General features: G+C 40.1%; 1 protein-coding gene across 2 annotated transcripts in view; it reads right to left on the reverse strand.

Annotated features, from left to right (window-relative positions):
• LOC102971995 (diphosphoinositol polyphosphate phosphohydrolase 1) overlaps positions 1 to 18,274 on the reverse strand; it is a 131,836-nt gene that overhangs the window by 102,526 nt on the left and 11,036 nt on the right. The window contains exon 1 of one of the 2 annotated variants that reach the window (XM_042986151.1): positions 3,338 to 3,917. The exons of the other annotated variant lie outside the window; for it this stretch is intronic. Within the exon in view, the coding sequence (XP_042842085.1) occupies positions 3,338 to 3,376 (39 nt within the window). The 5' untranslated portion in view covers positions 3,377 to 3,917. Of the gene's footprint in view, positions 1 to 3,337; positions 3,918 to 18,274 lie in introns of those variants that run through there. 2 annotated transcript variants of the gene reach the window in all.

Below are 18,274 nucleotides of genomic sequence, written 5' to 3' on the forward strand. Positions count from 1 at the left end.
AATTTTCAGTAAAAAGGTTTAACAGAAATTCTTTCCTAATCTAATAAGGAGAGTTCTTAAGACTGCTTTATTATTGGGGTGCCTGAGTGGCTCAGGCAGCTTATGTGTCCAACTTCAGCTCGGGTCATGATCTCATGGTTAAGGAGTCCAAGCCCCACATCAGGTTCTGCACTGATGGTATGAAGACTGCATGGAATTCTCTCTCTCTCCCTCTCTGTCTGTCCCTCCCCTGCTTGTGTGCTCTCGCTCTTTCTCTCAAAAAATAAACTGGAAAAAAAAAAAAGAAAAGATTGCTTTATTATTTGCTATTATAAAACCAGAGCTAAAGGGCAGACCTGAAAACTAGATCATTCTCTACCTGCAGGAAAGGCTGCATTTCAATTTCAGACAGTGGGAGACTATCTTTAAGGAAAGACTTGACAGCCTATTACAGTATTTATTTCCTGATTATCACTGGGGTCAAATGTTTGCCCTTGTATTTCACTAATTCCCCCTGGTAACATTAGTCCCATTCTGGTGTTTACTGGAGGTTGAGTTGGTTATATATACCAGGCCACTGACTAAGTAATCCCTCTTCCGTTTTTCTCTTTAAGAAGTATGGCTGTTTTTGGTGTCAGAAAATTTGTCTCCCTCTCTCTCTCTGCCCCTCCCCTGCTCGTGCTCTGTCTCTCTCTCAAAAATACATAAACTTAAAAAAATAAATAAATAAAAAGGAAATTCTGACACATGCTACAACATGGATGAAACTTGTAAGACACTGTGCTAAATGAGATAAACCAGTCACAAAAAGATAAATACTGTATAATTCCACTTATATGAGATACCTAGGGTAATCAAACTCAGAAATGAAGTAAAATGCTGGTTCCTGGGGGAAGAAGGGCAGACAGAAAATTATTTGATGAATATAGTTTCCATTTGGGAAGATGAAAAAGTTCTGGACTTTGTAAATGTAAATGTAAGCTTTGACAATGTAAGTGTACTTAGTACTATGGAACTCTGCACAAAATAGTGATAAACTTCATTGTGTGTATTTTATCACAATTAAACATTTTTAAATAAAAAAAAAAAAAAGAAGTATGGCTGTTTATCTGGTGGTTACTAGAAGACTTAAAGCGATAACCCTATATTGCCAATTAATCATATGCTCCTATGGAGCACCAACCACAGCACTAGTGTTCCTAGGTGGCACTGACCAAATGTTTAAATCAGCCCTTCAGTGTGTTTAGCCAGCCTCCAGTATCAGGGCCCTTAAGAAGGTTGTTGATACCTATCGTTGCACAGAACCAAATAACTTGATATCACATTCACTGCACAGCTTGCCTGCCAATTTCTTAAAATGTGTATAGAACTTTTTTTTTTTTTTTAAGTTGGCTCTATGCCCAACGTGGGGCTGGAACTCATGACCCTGAGATCAAGAGTCATATGCTCTACCGAATGAGCCAGCCAGGCGCCCCATGTATAGAATTTTTTTATCAGTCTTCTACTTCTTTATCTTTCGGCATATTGCCTACAGGTGGAATTAGGTGACAGCTTCCAGTTCTTCCATACTCACAATGAAAAGCTTTGCCTGTATATGTAATTTTTCCAGTGAAGTCTAAGCTATGTACCCGGCAATCTTCAGGATTACTGTCAGTCCACAATATAGTGCCAATTCTGCAGAATAGGCTGTCCTCCTCCTGTACACAACCAAGGCAATGATCATTCTCAAGAAGCCCCTGTACCATTAATCCAGGATGCAAAAGAAACACGTTAAGGGCACTGAAACTCAACCTACAGCAATGCCAAGAGATGTGACCTGAAGGGAAAGAAATGTGACAGCTGATCAGCCTGACCATTTCAGAAGGGCTGTGCTACCAGTAAGAGGTGACCCACCACCAAAACAAGCTCCATAAGTCCTGGACTTAGCGACATAGCAACAAAGCGAGTGAGAAACCAGCTAATCACCTTTGTCTTTTCAAACCTGCACATCAAATACCAGTTTACAACATCGCAAATACAAAAAAAATGACCATATGTGTATGACACGCTAAAGATCAAGAGCAGAGGAAAAGCTGCAAAAGCATGAATGATGGAGGGTCGGTTTTGTTTTGTTGCTTCTCCTAAAGGTAGCTGTTTGAAGGCTATGATGATATACTTCAATAATGAAAATGAATTTGAGCTTCACACAAAAGAGTAAATATTAAGCAACATAATTTCAAATGTGTAACAGACCACTCTGGGCAAAGTCCTTAAGCAGTTCTAGACATGGGTGACTTGACAAAACTGTGATCTATGGGTTTGTTTGCTTTTCTTCCTTCACTAGAAAGCAACTGGCCATTGGTTTTACAGATCTGCATCATGTATCAAAGTTCAAAAACACATTTTCCATAACTAATGCCTGCTGCTTTTATTATTAGTGCTAGTAGCCTATAAAACAGACTTGATGTAATCAGCTGTTTTTACCCTTTTGCTTTCCAGTTAATAAAGTTTTCTGACACCTTTCTATATTATTTACAAGAACGGTGAAGTATAACACGACCATTAAAACAAGGATAATTCTAAGGTACAACATGACTGCAAAAGCTAATTGTTTGAACACAAATATTAAGATATCAAACACTAACCAGGCAGTACATTTAAAAATACTCCTTGATACGAAAGGTAGGATGCAAAAATTTAAATAAACTTAAAAAAATGTAAGTACGTCTCACTCAGTGAGACTATGGAGCCAAAATGGAAGCTCTGTCACAGATAATCCTAGAATTCGCATGAGGTAATCAGACGTGAAGTTCGCAAGCGGCCTAACTTCTGGTTATATCACATTACCCCAGGCTGTCCTTTTGCGGCTTCTTTGCCATTTCACAGCTATACCTGACGCGGCACGTTGCCCTTAATTGCTCCACCCTCACTCTCTTGGTTTTGTTTTGCTGAAAATGCAGATGCAATCTGAAAAGAATATCCACTTGCTTCCATCTCTACATCTCCCTACCTTGCTGCACCCAGGCCCATAAACCGGGTCTCTCCTCTTAGTACCACAGAGGCACTATTTGTGCTCCAAGTGGAAACCAACCCAGTGGTTCTCTATGCCCCACTTAAAAACATTGCTCCAAGCGATTCTCCCCCTCTCTTCTGCATAACGACTTTACCTCTCTACCAAAGCATAAAACATGCTGTATTTCTCCCTCAAGAAGAAACAAAACCCTCTCTTGACCCCATATCCCCCTTCTATCTACTGCTCTCCTTTACAGCAAAATTATTCAGTAAAATTGTCTGTAACTACTGATCTATATTCTTTTCCCACTCACTCCTGAATCCACTGCAAACAGAATTTTTCCCCCTTATCAAAGTCACCAATTACCTTCTTGTTGCTCAATCCGATGGCCAATTCAGTCTTCATCCACTTGACCCATCAGTAGCCCTTGTCATGATGACATTCTCACTCTGCGCTGAATCAACTTTTCCTTGGCTTCCAGAACACATACTCTTCCGATTTCCTCGCTCCCTTGCTTGCTACTCTTTCCTTATCTCCTCGGCCTCTAAATCATGCAGTGTTGAAGGGCTTAGTCCTCAAAGTGTCTTCTCTTCTATACCTACTCATTCTCTTTGTGATTCTGTCCAGGATTGTGGCTTAAAATGCCACTGATAGGCTGACAACTTTCAAATTTATACCTCCAGCCCATTCCTCTCCCCTGAATGCCATTTTCTATATATACCTCATCTTTTCCCCATCCCAAACCTGCTCCTTCAGTCGTTTACTCCATTCCAGGGAAATGGCAGCTCTACCCTTCCAGATACTCTGGTCAAAAAGCTTAAGGCCCCCCTTGACCCTACTCACATCTTACACTCAACCAATCAACAAAATCCCACCTTCAAGAATAACCCAATTGTGACTTCATATGACCTCCACTGTCACCATTCCAAAGACCTTGACTAAATGAGATTGTATCTAATAAAATTCCTAACAGTGTCTGGCACAAAAAAGCACTTGACTAATAACAATGCCCTTCCTCCCACCAAAATTTCACATCAGGCTGCAGTTAAGAATCACTCAGAAAAAGAGGTTCTCAAAACCTCCTTTGGGGGCTGGGGGGCACAGGTCCCTGAGGGGCCAATACTATTTTCATATTAATACTAAGATATTATCTGCCCTTTGCACTCTTATTCTCTCATGTGTGTACAGTGGAGTTTTCCAGAGGCTACGTGACAGGTAACAATGTCATCACTCCGACCGTTAATGGAATGTGTACTTGTATAGTCTTGTTATCTAGAATTTTCTAAGATAACAGGTTTAGGATACAAATATGCTTCTCAGAGATTAACTCAGTTTGATCGTTCTGTGCTCTTACCAGTCATTTACACCTGCTATAAATTCCTACAACCTGAATATTGCCCTACATATCATTAATCCAAATTCTGAAGCTTTGCTTATGCCTACACAAAAACACAAACAATACATTCTGTAGCCTAGTTTGGCAATAGTATATTTCAAATTTTTAAATTTTTCTAAATTTTTAAATTGTATCTAAAACTGTTACTTTACCACCATTTTATTACTTTAACAATATTTTATTCTCAAATAAAAGACAATGTGTCTATAACTTTTTTATATTTAAGGATAGACTATTTCTTTAAAAAAGGAAGATTAGAAGACTTGATTTCTCAACCCACAGTTGCACCATCCATGTCTAAAGATGCTGAAAATGATGAAACTGACCATATCAGTGAGTTGTCGGATTCATGAAAGGGAGGAGTCTACTCCAAGGAAACTGGATGAAACTGTAGTAAGAAACAAAAATATGGAAGATGGAAGCCATCTTACCCTTAGATTTGTAGATGTTAATAATCTACCTTATTATGTTTTATGCAACAAAGGTTTTTTGGTTTTTTTTAACCTTTTTAAAGTTTATTTGTTTTGAGAAATTGAGCACAAGCAGGATCAGAGAGAAGGAGAGACAGAATTCCAAGCAGGCTCCACACCATCAGAGCAGAGCCCGATGCGGGGCTTGAACTCATGTACTGTGAGATCATGACCAGAGCCAAGATCAAGACTTGGTCACTTAACCAACTGTGCCACCCAGACGCCCCAACAAAGTATTTTTTAATATTATTACTGAAGCATCATACTGAGACTAATCATTCAAAAAAAAAAAAAAAGGAACTGAATATTTTACACACCATAATCAAGTGGGATTTATTCCAGGATGTAAAGATAGTTTGACCTCCACATATCAATACAATACACTACACTAACAAAATAAAACACAAAAATTACATTATCATCTCTGGGTCGCCTGGGTGGCTCAGTCAGTTGAGCATCTGACTTTGGCTTGGGTCATGATCTCGCGGTCTGTGGGTTCGAGTCCCGTGTCGGGCTCTGTGCTGACAGCTCAGAGCCTGGAGCCTGCTTTAGATTCTGTGTCTCACTCTCTCTCTGCCCCTCCCCCACTCATGCTCTGTCTCTCTCTCTCTGTCAAAAATAAATAAACATTAAAAAATTTTTGGGGTGCCTGGGTGGCTCAGTCAGTTAAGCGTCCAACTTTGGCTCAGGTCATGATCTCGCGGTTCGTGAGCTCAAGCCCTGCGTCGGGCTCTGTGCTGACAGCTCAGAGCCTGGAGCCTGTTTCAGATTCTGTGTCTCCCTCTCTCTCTCTCTGACCCTCCCCCGTTCATGCTCTGTCTCTCTCTGTCTCAAAAATAAATAAATGTTAAAAAAATTTTTTTAATTTTTTTTAATTCTGAAAATTATATTGTCATCTCAGTAGATACAGAAAAAGCTTTTGACAAAATTAAACATCAATTCATAATAAAAACTCTCATCAAAGTGGGTAAAAAAAGAATGTGCCTCAACATAATAAAGGCCACATATGACAAGCCCAAGACTAACATCATACTCAAAGGTGAAAAACTGAAAGCTTTTCCTCCAAAATCAGGAACAGAACAAGGATGCCCACTGTTGCCACTTTTATTCAACACAGTACTGGAAGCCCTAGCCAAAGCAATTAGGCGAAAGAAAAGAAAAGAAAAGAAAAGAAAAGAAAAGAAAAGAAAAGAAAAGAAAAGAAAAGAAAAGGCATCCAAGTCAGAAGAGAAAAAGTAAAACTGACTATTTGCAGATAACATGGTCTTATATGTAAGCAAACCTTAAAGACTCTGCCAAAGTTAGAACTAATAAATTTCATGAAGTTGTAGGATACAAATTCCATATTCAAAAAATCAACTGCATTTCTATACACTAAAAATGAAATATCAGAAAAAGAAATTAAGAAAATCCCATTTGCAGTTGCATTAAAAAGAATAAAATACTTAGGAATAAATTTAACCAAGGGGGGGTGAAAGATATTTACACTGAAAACTGTAACACATTCATGAAAGAAACCAAAGACACAAATAAATGGGCAGATATCCCATGACCATGGATGAAAGAATATTATTAAAATGCTCCATACTACCCAAAGCAATCTACAAATTGAATGCAATCCCTACCCAAATTTGAATGACATTTTTCACAAAAAGAGAAGAATCAATCCTAAAACTTGTATGGAACCACAGAAGACCCTAATAGCCAAAGCAATCTTAAGAAGAACAAAGCTGGCTGGGGCGCCTGGGTGGCTCAGTGGTTAGGTGTCCGACTTCGGCTCAGGTCATGATCTCACGGTTTGTAGGTTCAAGCCCCACATCGGGCTCTGTGCTGAGAGCCTGAAGCCTGCTTTGGAGTCTGTGTCTCCTTCTCTCTCTGCCCCTCCCCCACTTGTGCTCTGTCTCTCTCTGTCTCTCAAAAATAAATAAAATGTAAAAAAAAAATTTTTTTATAAAAGAAAAAAAAAACAACAACAAAGCTGGAGGCATCATGCTTCCAGTTCCAAACCACATTACCAAGCTACAGTAATCAAAACAGTATTGGTGTCAAACATACATAGATCAATGGGACAGAACAGGGTGTCAAGAAATAAAACCATGAATTTATGGTCAATTAATTTATGACAAAGAAGCCAAAAATATGTAACAGGGAAAGGACAGTCTCTTTAATAAATGGTGCTGGGAGGGTCACTTGGGTGGCTCAGTTGGTTAAATGTCCAACTCTTGGTTAAACTGGACAGCCACATGCCAAAGAATGAAACTGGACCACTGTGTTACATTATACACAAAAATTAACTCAAAATGAATTAAAGACTTTAACGTGAGATCTGAAATCAGAAAATTCCTAAAAGAAAACACACAGCAGATAAGCTCCTTAACATCAGTCTTGGCAATGATTTTTTTAATTTGAGACCAAAAGCAAAGGTAACAGAGGTGCCACTCTGGCTCAGTCAGTAGAGCATGTGAGTCTTGACCTCAGGGTCGTGAGTTTGAGCCCTGCGTTGGGCACAGATTTTACTTAAAAAAAAAAAAAAAAAAAAAAAAAAAGCTAGGGTGCCTGGGTGGCTCAGTTGGTTGAGCATCCGATTTTGGCTCAAGTCATGATCTCAGGGTTGTTGAGTTCAAGCCCCACATTGGGCTCTCTGCAGTATGCACAGAGCGCACTTCGGATCCTCTGCCCCTGTTCCCCACTCTCGTGCATGCTCTCTCAAAAATAAATAAACATTAAAAAATATTTTTTTTAATCATAAAACTCCTTAAAAAAAAAAGCAAAGGCAACAAAAGCAAAAATAAACAAGTGGGATTACATCAAACTAAAAAGCTGCAAGCAAAGGAAACCATAAAAAGGCAACCTACCAAATAACAGAAAACATTTGCAAATCATACATCTGATAAGGGTAATATCCCAAGTATACAGAGAACTCATATAACTCCACAACAACAACAAAACAAAAAAGAAAGAAGAAGATCTGATTTTAAAATGGGCAGAACTAAATAAACATTTTTTCAGGGGTTGGGGAGGGAAATTTTAAACCACTTTTTCAAAGATGACATACAAATGGCCAACAGGTACCTGAAAGGATGCTCAACATCATCAGAGAAATATAAATCAAAACCACAATGAGCATCACCTCACACCTGTTATAATGGCTGTCATTAAAATGACGAGATCACAAGCACTGGATATGGAGAAAAGAGAACCTGTGTGCTATTGGTGGGAATGTAAACTGGTGCAGCCATTATGGAAAACAGTATGGAGGTTCCTCAAAAAATTAAAAACAGAACTATATATGATCCAGCAATCCAACTTCTGGGTATAGCCAAAGGAAACAAAATCACTACCTCGAAGAGGTATCTATATGCCCATGTTCACTGAAGCATTATCACAATAGCCAAGACACAGGAACAACCTAAGTGTCCATCAGATGGATGAATGGATAAAGAAAATGCGACACACACACATAAGAGTATTATTCAGCCAAAGAAAAGAGAAACTGCCATTTGCAACAACCTGGATTAACCTGGAGGGCATTGTGCTTTGTAAATAAATCAAAAATACACACTATATAATCTCATTTACATGTGGAATCTAAAAAACAAACTCACAGAAACCGAGAACAGACTGATGGTTATGAGAGGTGGGGATGGGAGGGTGTGAACAGGGTCAAAAGCTACAAACTTTCAGTTACAAGATAAATAGGTTCTTGGGATGAGTGCCTGGGTGGCTCAGTTGGTTAAGTGTCAGACTTCAGCTCAGGTCATGATCTCACAGCTCATGAGTTCCAGACCTGAGTCTGGCTCTGTGCTGACAGCTCAGAGCCTGGAGCCTGCTTCAGATTGTCTCCCTCTCTCTCTGTTCCTCCCCTGCTCTATCTCTGTCTCTCTCACTCTCAAAAGTAAATAAACGTTAAAAAAATTTAATAAAAAAAGTTCTGGGGATGTTATGTACTATAGCTAACAATACTCTGGGGGCGTGGGAGGGGGGGAAGGTGGGTGATGGGTATTGAGGAGGGCACCTTTTGGGATGAGCACGGGGTGTTGTATGGAAACCAATTTGACAATAAATTTCATATATTGAAAAAATAATAAAAAAAAGAAAAAATCACAATAAAAAAAAAGACAAATCTTACATACACTAAAACATACTGGTTTTGAGTATACATTTGGACAATGTGTATACACCCATGTAAATAACATTTAAATCAAGATTGACATAGATTGAAAGAATGGCTGCAAACTCCTGAAATTCCAAGATGGCCATGTGACTGGACCTGAGCTATCCCCCAGGACGTTAAGAGGACACCTGGAGGGAAACCAAGGTAATGCAGCTTGGAACTGGCCAACAACCAGACACACGGATGGGGGGGCCCCCCTACATGATCCAGGTTATATAGAAGTATGTATGAGAGATGTAGATCGGCTGAGCTCATCCAGAGGACAAAAACTATGCAGCAGACCAACAAAATCGTGAGCTAAATAAAGTGAGGTTTGCTTTAAAAACAACAACAACAACAACAACAACAACAACAACAACACTCTGTTGTATACAGTTATTTGAAAGTTGCTAAGAAAGTAAATCTCAAAAGTGCTCAACAACAGAAAAAAAGATTTGTAACTATGTTATAGTGGAGAAACCAGACAGACCTCACCTTAACCCAACAATCACGGTTAACATCACCAATAAGTTATACTGACATCACGTACCTTTTGATATGATGCACTGACAAGGGGACATCACTTCTGAGACATTATCGCCAAAAATGCATGACCTCAATCTAATCTTAAGAAACCATGAGACCCAAGTTAAGGAACATTCTACAAAATAATTCACTACATATTCTGTGTGAGACTCAATTTTCTTCAGATACTTCAAAACAACCTATCAAAACACTGAACCTGTACTGAATAGCAGATACGAAAACCCGGCTATCAATTATCTAAGAATATCTGTGGATTTGTAAAAAGTGTAAAATACCACCAATCTTGTCACTAAATCTCACACTTGTTTCTTATTAATGAGCACTGGGGGAAGACGGTGGCAATTCTTTAAGATGGTGGGCTGTCATCTTCAAAAAAATGTGTATTTTGTGAGACTGGAGAAAGATAAAACAGTAATTACTGTGGCTGCCAATATTATATTTGTGATTTAACAATGTCATTTACACGGCATTTACAGCAACAGAGGAACATTTAAATAAATTATTTAATCTATTCAATGGACACACAGACGTTAAAATGTATATGGTGAGTTCAGATTAGGAAAAAAAAAAGTTTATCATACATGAAAAACCAGTTTACAAAACTGTATTTAAACCAATCACAATGCTGTAAAAAACAAAAACCATAATGATTAAAGAATTTCCTCCCTATGTTTTGGAAGAAATTAAGAGTAGGTATTTATCCTCCCAACAACTGTGAGCCTGCCATGTATAAAGCACCATGTAGGCACCAGGGAAGATAAACTAGAAGCAGGAGAGACGCATTAGATCTCTGGTAATTTACAACCCAGTGGGCTCAAAAGAAGGGAAGTTTTCCAAATTCACTACAACGAGCGTGAAATATCATTATAATGTAAGAAAGACTAATAAAACTGCCTTCCAAAATAAGTTTTTGGCATTCAAAATTTGCCAAAAATATCCATGTTTCTGATAAATTCACTTCTTCCCACAACACACATGTGCTGGCTCTGGGATGTGTGAGCAGATGCAGCCAAAAGTGACAATAACCAATAGACGCTGCTAAAGTCAGTATAGATTTTATTTCTATAATTGTATCACAGCCTCTCATTCCACCTGCTTTTTGTTTTGTTTTCCATGCTGGTGCTGGGAGACAGCTTTAGAAATATATCTTTATTCACATTTCTTCCTTTCCACATATTTACCTTCTTCTTGTGGATCTGTCAGAAAAAAACTGTGCCCTTTTCTTCTTTTGGACACATTATTTCACCAGAAATACCACAGTAGACAGCTCTGAACACCCTTTTGGTTTCAGTTCCCTTATCTCACTGAAGTGGCTGGATTTTGTCTAAGGTTACTTCCAGGCTTACAAATGTAAAGATTCTTCCCTCCTTCCGAAGATAAAGCCCTTTGAAAGCAAACTCATATAGCTTCATTTCCTGCATTTAAATCCTTTTTAGGGAAGCCTGGGTGACTCAGTTGGTTGAGCGTCCGACTTTGGCTCAGGTCATGGTCTTGCAGCTTGTGAGTTCAAGCCCTCTGACAGCTCAGACTCCGGAGCCTGATTCAGATTTTGTGTCTCTCTCTCTTTCTGCCCCTCCCCTGCTTGTGTTCTGTCTCTCTCAAAAATAAGTTTAAAAAAAAATTTTTTTTAATTAAAAAAAAAATTAAATAAATAAATCCTTTTTTTAAAAATTTTTTTAAAATATTTATTTCTTTTTGAGAGAGAGAGAGAGAGAGAGAGAGAGAGAGAGAAAGCAGGGCAGGGGTAGAGAGAGAAGGAGACATAGAATCCAAAGCAAGGTCCAGTCTCTGAACTGTCAGCATAGAGCCCAACACAGGGCTTGAACTCACAGACCGCGAGATCATGACCTGAGCCAAAGTCGGACGCTTAACCGACTGAGCCACTCAGGCGCCCCATAAATAAATCCTTTTTACAATTTGCTCCATTTAAATTCTTTCTTTTCCAATTCCTACGCTTTTGGATCACACATCACACTGAAGCCTATCTTTGTGCAGTGTGCTAGGCTGTTAAGATCGGGATCTGGTATTTTTTCAAGATCTGCACAATCTGTATTAATGTAGTGGAAGCAAACCTCTACTCACCCTTCGACACCCAGATTTACTTCTTTCCCACTATTTCCAACTTCCCAATTCAGTATTAGTCAACCCACTATGCCTTAAGCATTCTGGACAGGGTCCCTTTACGACACTTATCTCACTGCCTCATAATTACTTGACCACTGTGATTCCTTCAGTGGATCCTGTCTTAGTAACAATGGCTAACAATTCCCGAATGCTCCACAAGTACCTGGGAGGCGCTTTATCTTCCCTCATTCAAGTTTCACAGAACTTCATGAGTTAGGTGCTACTTATTCCCACTTTACAGATGAAAACACGGACTCCTCTGACCTTACATAATGCTCTTGAATCAGTCCCCACCCTTGAAACACCTCTTCTGTTCCCCTTCCTCTCTACAGCTCCTACATGCAAAGGCATAGGGAAATACAAAAAATATAAATGCTTCTAGCCTCTCTTTTGAAGACAGGATTTAAGTTTCCAGAGTTCTAAAATTCTCCTTCCTGTTTATAGTTTATTCTCCATGGTGCTCTATACACAGCAGGCCCACAACTGCTCGTGAGGATACATACCATTCAACTTCCAAACTTAAAAAGCAATCATTTTGATCCCAACCATACCAGTCTGTCAGACTTTCTCTCGCCTCTAAAATGCCTCTGACCAGACCCCTTTCAGTATATACATTTTCCTTCTCAGAATGATGGGGCCATCTGGAAGGAGTTTCCTCAAATTCACATCAATATAATTCAGGCTCTAGGTTTTTTCTTTTCTCCACCCTGCCATCTCAGATTAAAATTCACTTCTTTCCTGAAACCAGTCCTAATCAACCCAAAACCACACTGGATCCCCTTCTAAACATACCTGTTCTCCTCCTTCCTACCTACCTAAATCCTATCCATCTCCTAAAGCCCAAGATTGACTACTTCAGTATTCTGTCTCCAACATGAAGCCCCTCCAAAGCACAGCCTCTCTATACTTCTAATTGTACCATGTACTTTAGTCCTGTCTCTTCCAATTGTCTATCTGCCCCCACTTAAGACACAAAATAGCTGCTTGCTCAACTGCACTGAAATGCCTAAAGAAAATTTAATTATCAATATAGAAAAGCATTCTTCCTGGACACCAGTGAACACATCCCCAGTATTAAAAATCATCACTGCATCTAGACTAGTGCTTTATATAAAGGCTTCAATAAATTCTTGTTGATCAAGATAGAACTTGGGAGACTACAATGTATATTTTAAGAAACATCCTAGAGCTTTCATAAACCTGCATTTAAAAAGCATTTTTCAGGTGCCTGGGTGGCTCAGTCGGTATGTAGAGCATGCAACTCTTGACCTTTGGGTTATAAGTTCAAGTCCTATATTGGGTGCAGAGATTACTTTGGAAAAATAAAATCTTAAAAAAAAAAAAACACTGGGACGCCTGGGTGGCTCAGTCGGTTGAGCATCCAACTTCTGCTCAGGTCATGATCTCGCAGTTTGTGAGCGCTAGCCCCACAATGGGCTCAGTGCTGACAGCCCATCAGTGCAGAGCCTGCTTCGGATCCTCTGTCCCCCTCTATCTCCCCTGCTTATACTCTCCCCCAAAATAAATAAATATTTTTTTAATTAAAAAAAAAACATTTTTTAATCTGGTCCTTGACATCCACAAGGTTTAAAATATTAAAAATTCACACATCCTCAGATATTCTTTAGGACAATTCTAAAAAGAGAAACTATAAGCATCAAGGGTAGGGAGGGTATGATCATGCTGATAAGCATTTAGTAAAAACACCAGTGTTCAGGCCAATGTTAGCTACACTGGCTCTAATCTGACTGGATTATTCTTTGGCCATTACTTTAGCAGGAAGAAATTTTTACCACAGAAAAAAATAGAAAAATGTTAAAGCTCTCCCAGAAAAGATAAGAAAAGATAAGAAAAGATAAGATAATTTGGACTCAACGAATACACATTTCTTCTGGGGTACTGAATTAGTGAGGACGTTACCTTAAAAACTACCCAAGGCATAAGACAGGGTTTTTGGGTTGCAAGCAACAGAAACCAAGTCTGGCCATCTGTAGCCAAAGGAAATGTGCTGAAAGAAATACCACAGGCTCAGATAATTGGAGAGGCAGGGACTAGAAGGCCAGGCTGGGAAGATAAGCCCACACCATGGCACTCCAGGACTGGCAGCTAGGGCCTCAGCCAGGATCTGAAACACAAATATCTGGTTAGCAAGGTAGCCACTCCCCTTCCCCAGCACTCCCCACAGCCTTCTCAGGACCCAGATTCCAAGGACTGAGCCACCAACTAACGGAGCCTGAGTCCTGCATCCACACAGGCACACCAGAGAAGGGAGCTAGCGCACTGGCCATTCAGTTTTGGGGATGGTAGTGTGGGCCCTTCCTCCTCTCCAAAAGAGGATTTCTCCAAAAAAGAAGAATGCATTGAGGAAAGAAGAGCTGACCAGAGACCCTAGAAATAAAAAGCACTTATCCCTCTCGTCAGAGACATACCCACTTGCAGAGTCACTCTCAGAATGACTCTACAAACATTCTATGCTCTGATTTTCTGCCAGAAAAATCAATCGTTCAATACACTCTAAATCCCTGCACTAGGGCCCACAAACTCCTCTCTAGAGGCTCTAATGTGTATGCTATTGCCTCAGCTGCCCTTGGCCTCTTCTGCCCAGTCTGGCCACAGTATACCCTCCCCCCAAGTCCCTTGATCAAGTCCTCTGCCAAGTCCTTCCCAGACGCACACCTTATAAAACCAAAGAATTCATCCCCCCACTTCTTTCTCACACAGCACTGTATTTCTAGTTTAAAAATTTTGTTTTATTATAAAACTAATCCACAGAGATTATTTTTTAAATTTTTTTGTAAAGTTTATTTATTTTATGAAAGAGAAAGAGAGAGAGAGAGAGAGAGAGCGCGCACGCGAGCAAGTGCATGAGTGGGGGAGGGACAGACAGAGAAGGAGCTAGAGAATTCCAAGCTGGCTCTGCGCTGTCAGCACAGAGCCCCATGTGGGGCCTGTGAGATCATGACCTGAGCCAAAACCAAGAGTCAGACGCTTAACCAACTGAGCCACCCAGGCGCCCCCACAGGGACTATTTTAAATAAAATGTAAGTTGTTAAATCAGTTTTTGTTTATGTACTTAAAATACTTTCTTAGACATGCAATAAAGTACTAGCTTTTAATGGTACAAAGTATTGATACCATGAAATAAAAAGTAAGTTAAATTCTGAAGGATTTTCCTGGTTCTGGTGGCAGCTCCAAGGTTCCAAACTGGTAGGGTTTTCTGTTGAGTTTCTTGTTTTCAAGTCCTTGGGGATGAGAAGTGTCTTTATTCCTCTCTCAGACGTTGGTTGGGTGAGACCCTCTTACTTTCTCTTTCTCCAAGTACAGATCTGGGGCAGAGGGGGAGAGGCAGGCTGAGGACAAAAGCTTTCTTTATCCAGAGAAAGGCTTCTTTCTCTTTTTTCTGTCAGGCTTGGACATTTGCCTAAATGACGGTAGGTGCTCCATAAATGATGATCTGAGGAAAGACGTATACTACTTAACAGTGCCGTGCTCCTATGAACAGGACCCACCGTCACCAAGTACTCTGCCCTGTCTGGTACCTCTCCTCACGCTGAAACTGTCATAGAAGATGACGAAACCAGAGAACCACTGAAGGACTCTATTTTAAGATCTTCTACTTCAAATATCACACCGTACTGCAATCGCTGGTTTAGTTATCGATCTCCACCGTCAAACTGCAAGAACATGAAAGCAGGGCCTGTGTCGGCCTCATTCGCTGAAATGCAGCCCCGTGCGGTACTGCTCGAGAAGCACAAACCGAACTCATAAACAAATGCAAACCGGGGCTCACGAATGCCACAACGTTCTTCTCACCACAATTCACTACAAGCGCGGGTTACAATGAAGTCAGAAACTGCCTTTTTCTTAGCTTTCTATTTACACAGCTGACACTGAGTGTTAACTGGTGCCAGGCCCTGGGCTAACTGTTCTATATATTAAGTGATTTTCCTCAGGTCTCCAACAATACAATAGAATAGGGAGGTACTATTATTGCTACAAGAGGGAAGACGAGGCAGAGACATAAAGTAATTTGCTTAAGATCACCGGCGTAGTGAGTGTAAGAGCCAGGGTTCCAACCCATGTCTGTCTGACTCCAGGGCCCAAGCTCTTAACCACTACAAACATCAAAACTCAAATGCTACTCTATGAGGCCTGGGCAAGGGGGCACAAGTGTGTGAAGTCAGTCAGACTATTCTGACAAGGACTCATCGTGGGTCCAAAGCAAAGAGGTAGGAGTATTTCCATCTCCATAAAGAAATAGGCACTCTCCCATTGTCCTTGCAACATGTAGCCCTTTTATCTCGACCCTTCCACTTCAGAGTGAAATTTACAAGGGTACAAGAACTATTTGACCTTCCTCTTAGCGCTACCTCAGGGAGGCAGTAACACCTCAGCTACCACAATAAATGGTAGCTGTTGCTGGGCCTCGATATCAAAGGGACCACGCGGAGTGGCAAGGACTGTGGCCAACTCAAGAGGGGTGGACAGTCCAAAGGGCAGCCACCAGTCAGCTCTGGCTACAGCCATCATACAGGAAAGCTGGCCCAGAACTGCCAGATCTTCCGATTTTCCAACAAACCTAAAGACCAGGTTTCCTATTTGAACATTTTCAATACTAAAATATTGGCAACTAATTTTAAAAAATTGTTTAATCATCTTGCAGCCCAAACACAGCCATGAGCCATCAGTCTGTGGTCCTCATGACACTTCAGGGCAAACAGGTTTCCAAAGGCCTCTGACTTTCCATGAGGTCACCTATCTGGCCCGATGTCCTCCACCTGGAATATTCTTCATCAGCTACCCAAATCTAACCGAGACTTCTAGGTATGGCCCCACACACTCCATAAAACTGCTCCTGACACTTCAGCTCATCTTCACAGACTCCCCCAAATTCCCTTAAACACTCCTCTCCATCACTTCTCTAATAGGCTTATATTTTACATTCTACACTACATCCTGCCAACAGCTCACAGCCCCTTAGGAGCACACATTCTGTTCTACACATCTTAACCTCCTCAGTTTAGAGTATTCTTTATAGATATATGACAACTATTTTTGTAATTAAAAAACAATTCTGTTGAAAAAAATCACTCATGGTGTCTAGCACAAGGATGATCCCAAGCTACGTCCTTATTAAATAGTTGATGAACCCTATGGGGCGCCTGGGTGGCTCAGTCGGTTGGGCGTCCGACTTCAGCTCAGGTCATGATCTCACGGTTTGTGGGTTCGAGCCCCACATCGGGCTCTGTGCTGACAGCTCGGAGCCTGGAGCCTGCTTCGGATTCTGTGTCTCCCTCTCTCTCTGCTCCTCCCCCACTCATGCTGTCTCTGTCTCTCAAAAATAAAATAAAAAACATTAAAAACATTTAAAAAAAAATAGTTGGTGAACTTATTTAAATAACATAGAAATATAATTATTACACACAGAAACTTTCTGGATTCTTTTTCTAACTCATTTTACCAATAAAATCTAAAAGTTTCATCTTATTATTATTATTATTATTATTAAAGGCAGTCTCCCCAAAGTGCAAAACCTCCCAGGAAAAAAATCACTACAGTGATAGGTGTAAAAGCCCTCAGTGAGGGCTCAGCACATTTAGCAAATGATGACTGAATATAAGTCTAACAACCAAGTCATTTCTGCGAAGAGGAAGGAAATATAATTAAAATTCCAATGATTCAAAATATATATTATTTCAAGCTACTCACAAAAATAAAGTGTTCTATAAAAGCACATAACTTCTTTTAAAGCATATTTTATTAGGATTCCTAAATATTCAAAGGAAAATCACTATCTTTCCTTTGTTTTTAATTTTTTTCGTGATCTCTACACCCAATGTGGGGCTCGAACTCATGACCGTGAGATCACGAGTCGCACACTCTGACTGACCCAGCTAGGTGCCCCCATGTGTTTCTTCCTTTTAACAGAAATAGAAGCACTGTATGTCTGAGTTCATATCCATTTCTGTTCATCACTGCTAAGCTGCTCTTATAAAGTACATCAGAGGGGCACCTGGGTGGCTCTGTCAGTTAAGCCTCCAACTTCGGCTCAGGTCATGATCTCGAGGTTTGTGGGTTCAGGCCCCACGTCGGGCTCTGTGCTGACAGCTCAGAGCCTGGAGCCTGCTTCTGATTCTGTGTCTCCCTCTCTCTCTCTGCCCTTCCCCCACTCACACTCGGTCTCTGTCTCTCTTTCTCTCTCTCTCAAAAATAAACATTAAAAACATTTTTTTTAATAAAGAAAGAATGAAAGAAACAAAGAGAAAATCAGAATAGTCTTAAATAACCAACTAAGAAAAGATTTTCCAGGCAGTTCTTTTTTTTTTAATATCATCTAAAACACATCCATTTTTTTTTTTTTAAAGTAATCTCTAAGCCCAACATGGGGCTCAAACTCCCAACCCCGAGAACAAGAGTCACATGCTCTACCGACTGAGCCAGCCAAGAGTCCCTCCAAGCAGTTCTTTAAAAGGACTTGACTGTTTTATGAACAAAGAGATCAACTAAGTGTATACAAAGAAAGTCTATTTAAGGGATCATTTCTTTTCTATGTTTATAATAGTCTTGTCTTCTCTATAAGTTTGTTTCTACTTGTGTCAGATTTAAGTTTTTAT

The sequence above is a fragment of the Panthera tigris genome, chromosome B2, assembly GCF_018350195.1.
Source record: "Panthera tigris isolate Pti1 chromosome B2, P.tigris_Pti1_mat1.1, whole genome shotgun sequence".
Lineage (NCBI taxonomy): Eukaryota > Metazoa > Chordata > Mammalia > Carnivora > Felidae > Panthera > Panthera tigris.